The 16,458-nt window shown below is 46.7% G+C and overlaps 1 protein-coding gene across 6 annotated transcripts in view; it reads left to right on the top strand.

Annotated features, from left to right (window-relative positions):
- Positions 1-10,215, top strand: part of LOC137562801 (adhesion G protein-coupled receptor E3-like) — a 128,801-nt gene extending 118,586 nt beyond the window's left edge. For 4 of the 6 annotated variants that reach the window (XM_068274503.1, XM_068274500.1, XM_068274501.1 and 1 more), the window contains 2 exons: positions 8,594-8,695; positions 10,004-10,215. In XM_068274503.1, the coding sequence (XP_068130604.1) occupies positions 8,594-8,695; positions 10,004-10,081 (180 nt within the window). In that variant the 3' untranslated portion in view covers positions 10,082-10,215. Of the gene's footprint in view, positions 1-6,762; positions 8,696-10,003 lie in introns of those variants that run through there. The other 2 variants (XM_068274506.1, XM_068274505.1) reach the window with 2 other exon arrangements.
- Positions 10,216-16,458: the final 6,243 nt, after the last annotated feature.

Genomic DNA, 16,458 nt, shown 5'->3' with positions numbered 1-16,458 from the left:
GTTTATAGAAATCAAATGTGTATTGTAACCTCAGATGTCCTGGAAGTTAAAGTGGTATTAAACTCTGACATAATATTTAACCTGCCTGGCGTTCTATTAAGATCGCCAGGGAGGCTGCGGGAGGGTTTTTTTTTAATAAAAAAAAAACTATTTCATGCAGCCAACTGAAAGTTGGCTGCATGAAAGCCCACTAGAGGGCACTCCGGAGGCGTTCTTCCGATCGCCTCCGGCGCCCAGAATAAACAAGGAAGGCCGCAATGAGCAGCCTTCCTTGTTTTGCTTACATCGTCGCCATAGCGACGAGCGGAGTGACGTCATCGACGTCAGCCGACGTCCTGACTTCAGCCGCCTCCGATCCAGCCCTTAGCGCTGGCCGGAACTTTTTGTTCCGGCTACGCTGGGCTCAGGCGGCTGGGGGGACCCTCTTTCGCCGCTGCTCGCGGCGGATCGCCGCAGAGCGGCAGCGATCAGGCAGCACACGCGGCTGGCAAAGTGCCGGCTGCGTGTGCTGCTTTTTATTTGAGCCAAATCTGCCCAGCAGGGCCTGAGCGGCAGGCTCCGGCGGTACTGGACGAGCTGAGCTCGTCCAGACCGCCCAGCAGGTTAATAATACTGGGGGTGGAGGCACCCAAAAATAGGTAATATAATGAAACAAAAATATCAATAGGGTGGAGGAAGTGTCTTCTAAAAGGTGTCCAGTTGAACCTACTGTACAACAACAACAACACGTCTTTACCTCTCCAGATGGAAGAACCCAAACCACAGGGTTAATGTAAAAAGATTAAATTATTTATTCAGCACGATTAAAAGGACAAGTGCAACAGGTAGGAATAAATAATTTAATCTTTTAACATAAACCCTGTGGTTTGGGATCTTCCATCTGGAGTGGTAAAGACAACTCCTTCCACTTATAGGATAGAAGAAATAAGGCTGAAAATGTTGTTACAGAGTCTCTTTAGGGCCCGTACCCACTACCTGTTTTTTCAGACTAATTTTCCGACGACTGGTGATTTATTTGAACGATTGTTTCCCTATTCTCGCGACGTGGTTACAGGCACACTATTACACAAACGACGTTTGGCATTGCACAGCGATAACGACCATTACAACAGATCCCCAATGACTTTGCGCAAAGTACCACGATCACTTGACTTCTTGTTTGCGGTGACCAGGTGAGTGATCAGCTTTACAGAGCAACTTCTACTGATCTACTAAGGTGAAAAAGATATCCAGACATTTATAAATGCAGGAAAATTACTCTAGCAACAGTCTGGCTAACTGACATTCACTAAGCAGATGTTAAAGGACCACTGTCGTGAGAGGTATATGGAGGCTGCCATATTTAATTCCTTTTAAGCAATGCCAGTTGCCTGGCAGCCCTGATGGTCTATTTGGCTGCAGTGGTGTCTGAATCACACCAGAAACAAGCATGTGGCTAATCTTATCAGATCTGTCAAAAATGTCAGAAACACCTGATCTGCTGCATGCTTGTTCAGGGTCTATGGCTAAAAGTATTAGAGACAGAGGATCAACAACTGGTATTGCTTAAAAGGAAATCATTATGGCAGCATACATGTACCTCTAACTACAGTTTTCCTTTAATTAAAGTGAACCCGAAGTGGATATAAGCTGATGAGTTAAATAATTGTATCTATCCTCTGGTTATAATCATACACACTCACCATGTTTACTCCACTGTTTTTTATGTTCTGCCTGTCTGCAAACATCTACAAGCTGCATTGCTACATGCATCCTCCCAGTGTACCACACTCCATATTCATTTCACCTGCTCTGCTTTCCTCACCTTGCTCAGCATCTCATGAACTGTTAGCTCTCCTAAAATCTCTCTCTCCCCCCAGCAGCTCAAAAAACTCACAAACGTTTAAGTCTCATTCACATTCACTCACTTTCTCCCTCCTCCTCTTACTTGCAGCTGGTGATATATCACCTTACCTAGGGCCACAGACTGCTGCCAGCAAGCATCCCCTGCTGCTCACCTGCTTCACATACTTCACACCCCTCTGTTCACAAATAACCTCAACATCCACCCTTGCTCCAACCTCATTTCCATCCATCCCACCCACAAACCCATGCTTCCCCTACCCTGCGGTCTCTGGAATGCCACATCTGTCCGCAATAAACTTACAGCGGTCCACAACCACCTCCTCTCCAAAACCCTCACCATCCTCGCACTCACAGAGACATGGCTCACCCCCTCTGACTCTGCCACAGAGGCTGCCCTCTCCTATGTAGAGATGGCCTGAACGGTTCGCCGGCGAATGGTTCCAGGCGAACTTCCGGAGGTTCGCGATCGCGGAGAACCGCAAACTTTACCGGAAGTTCGGTTCGCCCCATGGTGCACCATTAGGGTCAACTTTGACCCTCTACATCACAGTCAGCAGACACATGGTAGCCAATCAGGCTACACACCCTCCTGGAGCCACTCCACCCCTTATAAAAGGCAGGCATCGCCAGCCATTTTACTCACTCGTGTGCCTGCAGTAAATAGAGAAGGTACAGCTGCTGCAGACTCTCTCATAGGGAAAGATTAGAAAGGCTCTTGTAGGCTTGTTAGCTTGCTCCTTGCTGATTCTTATTGCTAAAATAGCACCCCACAACAGCTCTTTTGAGAGCTAATCTTGTTCTTGTGATCTATTCTTTTTTCTGTGTGTCCCACTGGCACTTGTGTTGCATAGACAGCCTTGATAATTCATACTGTGTGTGCCACTGCTAGGCCCAGCACATTCAGTGACTACCTGTGTGTGTGACAGGTGCACATTACCCATCACTGCGTATACCTACCTGTTGTTCACTGTGCACCCACCCACCTACGTGAGCACACGCAGTGTCATTGTGCCTGTCCGCTACCTGTCTGTGTGTGACAGGTGCACATTGTAATACCCATTACTGCATATACCTACCTGTTGTGTTCAGTGCACCCACCTACCTACGTGAGTGCATGCAGTATGATATACCACTCCGTGCATACCTGTTAACTGCACCTGTGTGACTGCACGTTGTATTAGTCAAGTCAGTGCATACCTTTCACTTCATCTCCCTCAATATGGACAAAACAAAAGGCCGAGGCAGGCCACCTGGCAGGTCTGTTCGAGGTCGCTCTGTCGTGATTTCGTGCGGCCCTCGACCAAAGTACAGTGTTCAGAAGAAGGCACGTGCCATCAACCCCCAATATTGTCAGGACGTAGTTGACTATTTAACACAGAACACCTCATCTTTCTCAGCTTCCACATGGAAGCGTGACATATCTTCCTCCTCCTGCTCTGATTCTGGCACCCTACTTAACACTCAGTCGGCTGCCACCACCAAAGTGCTATTACCCCAAGGCTCAGCGGTGTGGAAATGTTTTTGTGTGTCTGCCTCAGATGAGAGCAATGCCATCTGTACTCTCTGCCACCAAAAATTGAGCCGTGGAAAGACCAAGACCCACGTAGGGACAACTACCTTACGAAGGCACATGATTACAAAGCACAAACTGCAATGGGATGACCACCTGAGGAAAAGCAGCACACAAAAGCAAAGCCACACACCGCAGTGGAAGATACCAGGCCGCAATTTTTTCTCAAAAAAGGCGATACCTAAACTATACCGTGATGTTGAAAGGCAAGTGGTGACATCTCTGGCACACAGCGTTGGGTCAAGGGTCCATCTGACCACCGATACCTGGTCTGCAAAGCACGCTCAGGCCTGCCCGAAGACTAAGTCAGTCCCCACACTGACACAGCATCTCTGCCCACAGGCCGGTTGACTGACTTCTCCGCCACCACCAACAGAGTCCAGGACTCCAGGCGGATTCCTGAATTTTTCTGGTGCGTGTACATACCTGCCTAATTTTTCTGGCTGCACTGCAGCTGCAACAACAAAACAAAAGGCATGTATATGTGCCAATTCCCCTTCGTGATCATCACCTTGCCGCGGTGAAGGGGCTTGCATATCACAATGAAGCAATGACCGACGGCTATATGAGTGTGTCGGGGGGGCACCCATGATAATAAGGCCGTTGCTTCATTGTGGACAGACCAAATTTGATCAGCTGGACAGTCACTGTTCTGTCATTCAGCTACCTCAGCCCGGCGACCATATGGGCTTGAAAACCGCCACGGCCTGCACTCTCACCATGGTGCGCACCAGTCCAGCACGGCCGTCACAACACAAACAGCTGTTTGCGGTGCATTACATAGTGAGTTTGGTGTGTAAGTGTGAAGCAGTACTCTAATTACACTCCCTGATTGATGTATACACATGCAAGATGTTTTAAAGCACTTTAGGCTTGCAATTTAGCATTCAATGTGATTTCTACCCTTAAAATGCTGCTTTGCGTCAAATCCAGATTTTTCCCAGGGACTTTTGGCGTCTATCCCACTCCGCCATGCCTTCCTCCAGGTGTTAGACCCCTTGAAACATCTTTTCCATCACTTTTGTGGCCAGCATAAGTTTCTATTTTTCAAAGTTAACCTCCCCATTGAAGTCTATTGCGGTTCGCGAAAGTTCGCGTGAACCGAACTTTTGGCAGATTTTCATGAACCCGGTTCGCGAACCGAAAATCGGAGGTTCGGGCCATCTCTACTCCTATGGTGGGCTTCACCTCAGTCACACCCCCAGACCAGACAACAGGACTGATGGAGGGGTGGGACTGCTCCTCTCCCCATCCTGCACCTTCCGTTTCTTCACTCCACTTACTCACATAATTCGAGGCCCACACTTTTCACCTCTACCATCCCCTCCCAGCCATTGTTGCGGACTTATACTGCCCTCCGTCGAGCTCCACACCACAATTTCTCGACAACCTCGCCTCCTGGCTCCCACACATCCTCTTCTCTGACTTCTCCACCATCATCTTCGGGGATTTCAACAATCCCATCGATGAACCCAACAACTCTGTCATGACCCGGCTACTCACCATTGCCAACTCCCTTGGCCTAGTTCAACACACCAACACCCCCACCCACCCTGCAGGTCATGCTCTTGACCTTATATTTACTAAATTCACCACCATTACATACCTTGACATCGCACCCTTCCCACCCTCAGACCATCACCTTCTCACCTTCAACCTCCTCATGGCAGGCACCTCCAAACTAACCACCCACTCACCTGGTTGATTGCAACGAAACCACGTCAGCTCAACCCTAGTGTCCTTGCTGACCCCCTCCATGCACTCTCATCCACTCTCCCCACCCTAACCTGTCCTAATCTTGCTGCAGCTCAGTATTGTCAAACCCTCTCATCAGCCCTAGAGGAAGCTGCTCCCCCAATATTCTGCCACATCCACCTCCAGCCCTGGTGCACTACCCATACTTGCAACCTCTGGAGGGTAACACGCGCCGCTGAACGGAAATGGAGGTAAACTCAACTTAACCAGGATTTCCTACAGTACAAGGCAAACCTGCTGCAGTTCCACATTGCCCTTGCTCATGCAAAGTAGGAATACTTCACCAAGCTCATCGGAGCGCAAGCTTCCAACCCCTGGCGTCTCTTTGCCACTTTCAACTCCCTGCTTAAACTCACCCTCCATTTCCTCTGTCTCTGCCACCGATTTAGCCACCCACTTCACCAACAAACTTGTCTTCATCATTCAGGAAATATCAAACCTTTAATCCTCACCTCCCACCCTCTCCCATCCAGCTCCTCCTCCACCCTATCCTCCCCTCACCTCCTTCACTCCTACTACCATTGAGGAAGTCAACCACCTATTGCAGACTTCCCATACCACTACCTCCCCCCTTGACCCCGTACCATCTGATTTACTCCATCCTCGCTTCATGGATTTGGTCCCAGCCCTCACTACTCTGTTTAACCCCATCTCTATACACAGACACCTTCCCTTCAGACTTTAAGCAGGCCACTGTACTACCCCTGTACTACCACCTGTGCCAGTACCCATGTGGTATATGGTTTAAAATGCCCGTGTGGTATGATGTATGTTGGCATGACCACACGGGCTGTGCGGGTACGAATCCAGGAACACAAGCGATTTATCAGTGGGTTCTTGGAAGGCAAAGGAATATATGAAACCTCTGTGTCCAGGCATTTTTGTGAAGCGAGACACAGGGCCTCACAATTAAGATGGATGGTGCTTGATTCCCTAGATTTAGAACGGTGTGGGGGAGACAGAGAAAAGCTCCTACTTCAGAAAGAGGCACGATGGATTAGCTACCTTGATGTGATGTCCCCAAGAGGGATGAATGAACATATGCAGTGGAAATGCTTTATATAGCAGCTTTTAGTAGCAGTATGGCAGCATGTTTGCAGCATTTTTACAGCATTTTTCAGCTGTTTTATGGCATTATGGCGGCATTTTTGCAGCATTTTTGCAGCATTTTTCAGCTGTTTCATGGCATTATGGCGGCATTTTTTCAGCATTTTTCCAGCCTTTTTCCTGCATTTTGTATAGCACTTATAGCAGCTAGGGTGCTTTTTTCAGCATTTTTTCAGCAGTGCTTTTTTCAGCTTTTTTCAGCATTTTTTCAGCATTTTTATAGCAGCTAAGGTGCTTTTTTCAGCATTTTTTCAGCAGTGCTTTTTTTCAGCTTTTTTCAGCATTTTTTCAGCATTTTTATAGCAGCTAAGGTGCTTTTTTCAGCATTTTTTCAGCATTTTTACAGCATTTTGTATAGCATTTATAGCAACTTAGGTGCTTTTTACTGCTATTTGTAATTAGACCAAGCTAAGCTAGTGGTGCAATGTATGATGGATTTTAGTGGTAGTGACTATAGTTACAGCCTTTTGCCTTTCTTTTTTTAGGTCGGAGTTCACGGGTAGCCCTAGTGGAGTGCCCTGGGATCACGGTCAGTTATAATATTTGTGTAATGGGTAGCCATATTTTGGAGTTCCCCTAATGTGTTACTGTGTGTAGAATTACAGAGATGCTAATGTGTAATAATGTGAATTTTTGTAAACATTTTTTGATTGATTGTTCTATCTGATAAGTGGTGAAATGAGGAGTTGGAGTGTAATTGTGATAGCTAGGTGTGGTCTTTGTCTAGTTAAGATCACCACGCCCCCGGGCTAAGGGGTGTGGCTTTGAACTTGTATAAATATGTGGATTACATTTGGTTTCATTTTACACCTGATGAAGAACCGCGATGGTTCGTAACATGTAGTGTTGCTCCACCACCAATATACGCTTTAAATAGCAAAGCCGTTTGTGTGCCGCCTCTTCACTGTTTGCATGACTTTATCCTCAGGTGGGTGTCCTGGGTGAGGCGTAGCACCGGCAGTTCAAGGATTTGTTTCCCTGAAGGGGTTCCAGGACCGTGGTTGTGTTCACAGTGTGCACTGTACTACCCCTGTTCAAGAAACCTTCCCTTGACCCCTCACTACCCTCCAACTACCGCCCTATCTCCCTCCTCCCATTTGCCTCAAAATTCCTTGAGCATCTGGTACACAAACACCTGACCCAGTACCTGAAAGCCAACTTCCTGCTAGACCCACTACAATATGGATTTAGGTCTGCCCACTCAACCAAAACAGCTCACACCAAAGTGGTCAATGACCTCGCCTTAGCTAAAGCTGAAGGCAAATACTCCATTCTCCTCCTCCTTAACCTTTCAGCAGCTTTTGACACAGTGGACCATCCCCTACTCCTCCAGTCCTTCACGTCCATGGGCATTCATGCCCTTACCCTGGCCTGGCTCTCATTCTACCTCTCCAACCGCTCCTTCATGACCTTCTTCAAAGGCTCGGTCCTTGGCCCCCCACTGTTCTCCCTATACACATCCTCCATTGACAAGGTTATCTTCTCCATGGGTTTTAAATATCATCTGTATGCAGATGACACCCAGATCTACCTCCACACCCCTGACCTATCTACCACTGCCATGGACAAGGTCTCCTCCTGCCTATCAGCCATCTCCTCCTGGATGTCCGCTAGGTTCCTATGGACAAAATGGAACTTATGATCTTCCCACCTCGGCCATCCCTGAACCTCCCAGATGTGCATGTCACTGTTAACCACACTACCATTCGCCCTACGTCTCAAGCCCGCTGTCTTGGTGTCATCCTGGATAGAGATGGCCTGATTGGTTCGCCCGGCGGGTAGTTCGCGCGGATATCAGCTGTTCGCGTCCGCAGCAGGATGTGGATTTTTTTGCAAACGTTTGTGCTAGAATTCAGTTGAATAAAAAGATGAAGAATTTAAGTAGAAACATTGACATCTTGTTTGGGGTCCTTTCAGCCTGAAAGAAAGTTACAAATAGCAAATAACATCAATGCCACAGCAGAACATCACCGAGGGGCAGGGCAACTTACTGACATTCTCCTATATATAGATATAAGAAGTATTTATGCCACTGACATTAGGATAACTAAGGTAAAATTGGGTATCTTGAATAATTCAGTGCTATATGTCATCAGAGAGTTTCTTTAAATAAAAGACACAAAACATAGTTTTAAACGTAAAACGTCCCATTACATTAAATTTTGGAGTGGAGCTTCAGATGATATCAAATGCAAATGTGTGACTGGTTTCCTATAGTGTATTTGGCTAAAAATCAGTGTAATAATAGGTTCTAATAATAGGTTCTGTTATATCCATTCCATTATTATGAAGTTAATTTCTTTCCTTTCTTCTCAGGTTAGAGAAGCGTATCGCAATCTGTTTTACAGATTATGTCCGCTGCGGAAGCAGAAAGAGGATGATTCCACCACTACTAGCCTTCAAACAGCCTCTAAGCCAGTAAGGAAAAACATCAGTTACAGATATTACCATGGCCATTTCTAGGGCCGTGCGGCCCGTGCCGCTGCCCTGGGCGCAGAGGAAGGGGGGGCGCTGTGATGGCGGGGGGAGCCGGAGCCACGGGGAGGGCAGCCCGACCTCTCCCTCCCTCTCCCCGGGCCGCTCTCTATGCTCCCCGCTCAGACTGCACAGTTAGCGCGCAGGGAAGCGCTGCTATACACAGTTACTCACCTCCCTGGTTCCGATCGCCGCTCACGCCCTGCTGGTCTCCTCTCGGCCTAGCCGCTGATACACACGCTGCTTCCTGTTAAAGCAGGGGGGGGGGAGGGCGTTGGTTGCGCAATATTTACACCCTCGCCCTGGGTACATTTTAGCCTAGAAACTGAACTGGATATTACTATGCATTTCACTTGGCGTGAATTTCACTTATGCTACATACACACTTGAAAGATTAATGAAAGATCACAGACCAATTTTACCCCCTTCCATGTAGTATGAGAGCCATACTCTACACAGGCCTCAATTCACGGAGCATTATCAAACGTTTATCAAACACTTTATCAAACGTTTAGTGAGATTTTACCCATGTGGTAAATTATCAAACGTTTGATAAAGTGTTTGATAAACGTTTGGTAATGCTCCGTGAATTGAGGCCACAGTCTATTCTATCAAGCTGAACTCCCCATCAGATAGAAATCTTTGCAAGATGCTGTACACGTGCAAAAGATCAGTATCTGCAAAATGCATTCATAGTCTATGATATCTGCAGGTCTCATACACACCTTGTTTAACGGACATTCATCTGCAGATCAGACAATCATCTGCAGATCTGAAGATCCATCCTGGTGGATCTGATCTGCAGATGAATGTCTGTTAAACAAGGTGTGTATGAGGATCTGCAGATATCATAGACTATGAATGCATTTTGCAGGAACGGATCTTTGGCAGATACTGATCTGTTGCATGTGTACAGCATCTTTGTTTGCAGCATCTTGCATTGCAAAGATTTTTATCTGATGGGGAGTTCAGCTCAATAGAATAGACTGTGTAGAGTATGGCTCTTATACTATATGGAAGGTGGTAAAATTGGTCTGTGATCTTTCATTAATCTTTCAAGTGTGTAAGTAGCATTAGTCATTATACAAAAGGAATTACACAAAATCAATTGAATGTCCAAATCGTAATTATGTACGGCCGTGATTACGAAAATTGACGTGATATTTTGGGGAATCGTAATCAGCAGTTTACGATCATCACTATTTATTTACAATATCCTCAGTGACTTATTCTTCTTGTGATTTTCCCTAGAACAACACAGTGGTGTTTAATAAGGCTGCAGACAGTACCGGCATCGCTGAAGCCAAAGAGAGGGATCATAGGGTGTAGATGACATGCCCGAGTCACGAGGACCTTCAGCCTGCCGAGAGAAGATTGAATTGACTTGTAATAAGCAGATTAACTCACTGATGCAAATGTATGTAAATGAAAATAAAGCAGATGCAGGGCTACTACTGACCACAGCACAGTGTCTGGTTGAAATATGTGTACTTATAATGGGATAGTGAATGAGATAATTCTAACCAGTGTGGCTGGGTTCACACTGCATCGGATGAAAAACTCACCCCGTAAAAACAAATCCGTTTTCCATTTCAAGCAGATCAGTTTGCGACGTTGGCATCCATTTTTAAGTTATTTTTCCTGTTCTGTGTGGCCACCCATTCTTGCTAATACATGTCGCCATCACATTTGCGTTCCTCTGGCACCTCTGCTGGGGTCCATTGCATGGAGGGAGCACCGATATACAAACTGGAGCTCCAGCAGGTGCATTGAGCCATTGGACTGCAGCAGACCAATGAGAATCCTACCTTAAACCAGGGAGGATTCCCATTGGTCTGTAGCAATCCATTGGGAGCCTAATGCTTCTGATGGGGCTCAAATCTTTGATGTAAAAAGAAATAAAACCACTCTGAAACCTTCTTCATGTAGCCAATGTAAGTAAAATCTTTGTATTACTCAGCTGAGGACTTTTCCATGTGCCAGCATATAAAGACAGCAAGACTATCTGCACGCTTCACTAGCAAGGAAAAGTGAGAATTCCTTTGTTTGCTCTATCTTTATACCCCAGTTAATATGTTAACATATTCCTCCCTTTAGGCAGTCTCTTCTTCTATGAATCCGATCATCATTATTTTAAGGTCGCTTGGACCTCCTTACTGAGTGGGATCACCTGTGTCCCTTATGAGACTTCCTGTAAGTTAACTTATACTTTCGTGCTAAGTTCCTTTTTCCTTGAAATGACCTCAGAAGTGACTCACTTCCTGGTAGATTAAGTTTCGAGTTTCGACTTCTTCAAAGTGACCTCAAGGAAAAAACCCGCCTCTGGAAGTCTGCTAGAAGCCTCCTAGATTCCTCTCTTGTCCTCTGAGACTGGAATCCCACTGCAAGGGCATAAAAAGCTATACACAGTAAATGAGCTCCAAATGCATATTCATTTAGTAATATTGTGATAATTCTTAAAATGTCACTCTAGCACACTAGATTAGCGTGATTCTTATAACAGCATAGGAATATAAAAGATATACACACAATCAATTATAAAACTTTCATGAATTATTTCCACATTACACCAACATTTTTTCTGTGCAGTGGATCCAGCAGCAGTGGTAGCAGCAGCAGAGGATCCAAATGTAATGGCAGCAGGTGAGTAAAACATGGTGAAACAAATGCGATGTCCCACCTATCGAGGATGGAAACATAGTTCTCATAAGCTTTCATTGATTCCACTGGCATCCGCTTCGTACGGGCCAATATGGAAAACTTGTGCAGGACCCATATTTGTGTTTCAAACTGATCTCTTCAGAAAGGGCTTTTGTGAACAGATCCTATTACTTTGCATAGGTTCCATTCGCATCTGTGCTGATCCGTTCTGTTTAGTTCCGCTAAACTGAACAGTTTTATGTGCAGTGTAAACCTGGCCTTAAAGCAAACCTGTAGTGGGGGAAAAATGCCCCAAGGGGGTGCTTACCTCAGGAGGGGGACGCCTCTGGATCCTAATGAGGCTACCCCGATCCCCTGCGAGATTCAGCACAGAGACCCCCCGAACTGTCTCTAAGCAAAACAACACTGTGACGCTCCTCGCGCAGGCGCACTAGCAACCTACCACTGTAGCTCCGGTGGAATAAGCCGAGCCAGATTGGTCTCCTCTACTGGGCAGTCGCAGACAGCTCACACCTGCGCAGTATCATGGACCTAATCGGGCTCAGTTATTTCCACCTGAGCGTTAATCCGCTAGTGTGACTGCGCAAGGCACGACACAGCCTTGTTGGCGTATTTTGGGTGGTTCCGGTGGGGGATGGGGAAGCCTCCTCAGGATCCAGAGGCTTCTCTAATTGTCATTAATAAGCAGGGTTAGTTTTGAACATTTGCAAACCTTTGAGTTAAGCCATGGTACCTTCTCTAGTGCTGTAACAATTGGATGTGCACAAGGGCATGACAACAGCCCCCCACCATGACCCCTGCCAATGCGGGGGCAACAGAGCATTAAATATTACCTGCTCCCAGTGGCAACCCAGGAGCAGGAAAAAAGGGCGTATGCGGCAAGTACACTAAATGGGCACTGTCATAGCGCCAATACAAAATAGCGGCCTTTGGGCGCCAAAGCGGAAATGTGGGTGCCCGATCTGTAGCGGGCACTGATACAGCACCCGCTATATATTGGGCATCGCGGGCGCCCAAATGCCGCTATTTTGTATTGGCGCCTATGGCGGTGTCCATTTAGTCCACTTGTCGCAAGCGTGGATGCCAGGTGACCCAGCTGGGGTTGCACTGGGGATAGGCGGACCGCAGAGCAGCAACCCGGCCTTGGATGGTGGGGCACAGGCAGGCGTACTCAGGTTCAGACATCCCCTCCAGCAAGGGCTGGGGAGCTGTCAGGGGCCCAGCTGGAGTAAATGCCTCCTGCTCCCCTCTGACCAGGTACCTCCAGGCAGGGGCCGTCGAGCACACGCTGCCAGCTCTCAGCAGGCGGAACCGCTCTGCAGGGGAGATCTGCAGCCAAGCCCCGCACTCTCAGGCCGCCCTGATTATCCCGGGAGCAGCTTGGAACTTTGGTGGGGAGGAGAGTTAATGGTTAGGCGTCGTGAGGGAGGGGGGGGGGGGTTGAGGGTATAGTAAGTCAAATATCGGTATTTAATAATTATATTTTACTAACATCATTACTGTGCGCCCTTTTTTTCGTGCGCTTTTATTTGTTGTATGCCCTCTTTACTTCCTTTTCAATTTACAAGTGCTATGCAGCCAGATAAACACCATGCGCCTCTCCGTTCCTGTCACATTACATGGATGTGCATTGCAGTAGATATATAGAGAATGCGTGTGTTTGTGGGGTTTTTTGTGTCTTTGGCTAATACAATGATGGTTTCCAGTGTTCCAGTGTGGACCATATAAGCTGCTGGCTTGTTTATTCACCATAGTAACCATGCTGTACAACTACTGTATGCTTTAAAGATCAATCCTGATTAACATATTAGCCCTACCTAAACCGCCGCTGTACACTATCTAAATCCCCCCAAACTCCCTGGGGGGCAATTTGGGCAGCGCTTCCGTGAGAGGCAGAGCTATGAGCCGCAGCTCTGCCTCTCAGCGCGTCTGTCAGCCCGGTATCGCCGCCTCTCCCCCGCCCCTTTCAGTCTTCCTTCACTTAGAGGGGCGGGGGAGAGGCGGAGATCCGCCGCTGATAGACGGGAATGGAGGAAGAGCTGCGGCTCATAGCTCTGCCTCCAACAGCAGCAAAATCTATGACCAAGAAAGTCGTGGATTTTGCAGAGGAGAGGGAGGGCGAGTTTGGGGGGATTTAGATAATGTACAGCGGTGGGGATGGGGCGGTTTAGGTAGGGCTATGAGGTTAATCAGGATTTTGTCATCAAAAAAGGATTTTTAAGAGACTTCAGTGTCTCTTTAAATGCTAACATGTTACTCAGCTGAAATAAGGTTACATAATTACATAGTTAGTTTGGTTGAAAAAAGATATCCGTCCATCAAGTCCAACCAGAAATATAAATAAATAAAATAATAATGCATAAATAAATAAATAAATAAAACACCATCTTAAACCTGCACATATCCCAGTTAATTTACGGGAAGGCAAATAACCTTACAAGGCCTGAGCCAATTAGCCTCCAGATGGCAGTTAGATGAATCCCTGGAGCAACTATTCCGGGAATTACCTAATAATTATAGTGGTGGATGCGCTTCAATGCAAGTAAAGCATCCAAGCTCTCTTTAAAGAGAACCTGTACTTAAAAAAAAGCCCTCTGGGGATACTTAACTTGGGAGGGGGAAGCATCAGGGTCCCAATGAGGAAAGGACAAACCTGTCGGTAATGTCAGATTTCTACTACCTACTGTAAGAGACAGCAACATAGGAGAGAAGTCATTTATGGCTCATTTTACTCTGGGAGAAATGCACTTCTTATTTGTATGTGTTTTAAATTTTAAGATTTTTGTGACAGTTCCTCTTTAAGAAGACTCTGAAGTGTCCCAAATTACCTCTTTTTGTTTCAGAGTCCTCTTGAGCAGTAATAGCAAAGATGATTCACCGCATCTCCACGGCCATAAGAGGTCTTTATCCCCCCCCCCCCCCCAAATCCCGGGGCAAAATTCTACAACTTTCAAAGTCGCAGATTTTGCTGCCCGGGGAAGGCAAAGCTTTGTGCTGTAGTCCAATCAATCGCCGCTGACTAGTGAAAGAAGACTGAGAGGGACGGGGAGAGGCAGCGATCGGCAGTGATTGAATGTGCTGGAGGCAGAGCTACAGCACAAAGCTCTGCCTCCTCTAGGAAGTACTGGAGGATTTTGCTCCGGTGATTTCGGGGGGGGGGGGGGGGGGGGGTTAAAGACCTCGTACATTTGCGAGGATGCGGCAAATCATCTTTGCTATTACTGCTCAAGAGGACTCTGAAATAAAAAGAGTTAATTTGGGACACTTCAGACTCTCTTTAAGTTGACACTGTATATAATTATAAACAATACATTTTCTTGGCCACTGAGAATAAAGGTGGTTTGACCGAAGCTGTAAATTGCATTTCTTTAAAGTAAAAATACATTTTTACCTGTAAATATTTATTTTTTTTGTGTGTAAGTTATTCATTGTGCTCTCATATTATTATTATTTAGTATCTATATAGCGCCAAAAATGTCTGCAGCGCTGTACAGAGTATATTGTCTTGTCACTTAACTGTCCCTCAGAGGGGCTCACAATCTTATCCCTACCATAGTCATATGTCTATATCATGTAGTAGTGTTTATATCGTAGTCTAGGACTAATTTAGGGGAAAACCAATGAACCTATCTGTATGTTTCTGGGATGTGGTTGGAAACAGAAGTGCCCGGAGGAAACCCACATGGATATAGGTAGAACATACAAGCCCTGTTCCCTGGCTGGGATTCTAACCGCGGACCCATTGCAGCAAGGAAAGAGTGCTAACCACTACACCACAGTGTTGCCCATAGAAAATTAACTGACTTCAGTTCCACTTTACTCTGTGAGGGTCCAGTCTCTACTCCCTTTCCTTACACCCGGGGTGCACAATAGGTAGATCGCGACCACCTGTTGAGTAGATCGCGGTCGCTTGGCCACGTCCTGTAACAATCTGAAGCCGTACAACCGCGGCTGTCAGATTTTGCTGCTATAGCAGCTTCACAGAGAAGAGAGAGAACAGGGGAGAGGTGCAGCTGAAGGGGAGGCATGGCTGAAGGGAAGAGAAGCGAATAAGGAGACAGGTCTCCTCCCCTCCGTGCTGTGTGACTCACACAACGTCTCCTCCATTTCAAGCTGCTTGGGACTCTAGGAAAGGGAGACTGGCCGAGCTCAGCTCTCTGTGGTCAGTGCGATGTATCCCAGCTGCTGGTGTCCTCAGAGCTCTCTCCCAGTAGGTATTTGACAAACATGCATCCACCCTGCAGCTCTCTCTGCCCGCCACTCTTCATGCAGTGCTGACTGGTTTTAGCACTCAGCTTCTCGTTCTTCACAGCTAACATCCCCTTTTCAGCCTGTCTATGTGCTCTGTGTGCAGTGAGTTGACATTCCAATCAAATGATCATCTATCTCATCAAGTTTGTGGATGATAGCATGAAAAGCTGAAACATCTGAAGGATGTGTGTGTACACTGAGTCGGAGAGAGGATAGTCGTGAATGCTGGGGGTGTCTTCGGGGTGTGGTAGATATCCTAGACTCGGCAGTTCTTAAAGTAGCTCGCGAGCCAAAAAAGTGTGGGCACCCCGCCTTACACCTACCTTGGTGACAGCACTCGTCATCTGGAGAGCTTGCCAGTATCTTTATTATGTAGAAAGAACAGAGGCGCCAGCAGGATAAAATCAGGTAATACAACGTTTAAAAGTGCTTTGGAGGCAGCGGTGGACTTACCTTCTGTAAGCAGACACTATAAACTGTCAGTTCAAATCTAAATAAATTTTATTGGCATACTCCAAGGGGGTCGCAACGCGTTTTTGAGACCCCCTTGGAGTATACCCAAAAAATCCCCTTGGTGGAGGGGGATACCCCTTTTTTCCTGTCTACAGAGAGCGACTTCTTATTCCTGAGTGGGGACAGGATAATCTCCTCACCTGCCTATACAGTGGTTACCTGGAGGTAACCCTGTCTTGTGAGAATATATATTGTACTCTTTACATATATCCATTTTTGCAGTACTTACTACACTATATTGGGCTCTCGGTTTCCCTCTTCTGTATTGCCAGTATCTTTAC

The sequence above is a fragment of the Hyperolius riggenbachi genome, chromosome 3, assembly GCF_040937935.1.
Source record: "Hyperolius riggenbachi isolate aHypRig1 chromosome 3, aHypRig1.pri, whole genome shotgun sequence".
NCBI classification, from domain to species: domain Eukaryota; kingdom Metazoa; phylum Chordata; class Amphibia; order Anura; family Hyperoliidae; genus Hyperolius; species Hyperolius riggenbachi.
The sequence above is the reverse complement of the archived record's forward strand: the minus strand, read 5'-3'. Positions and strand labels throughout refer to the sequence as shown.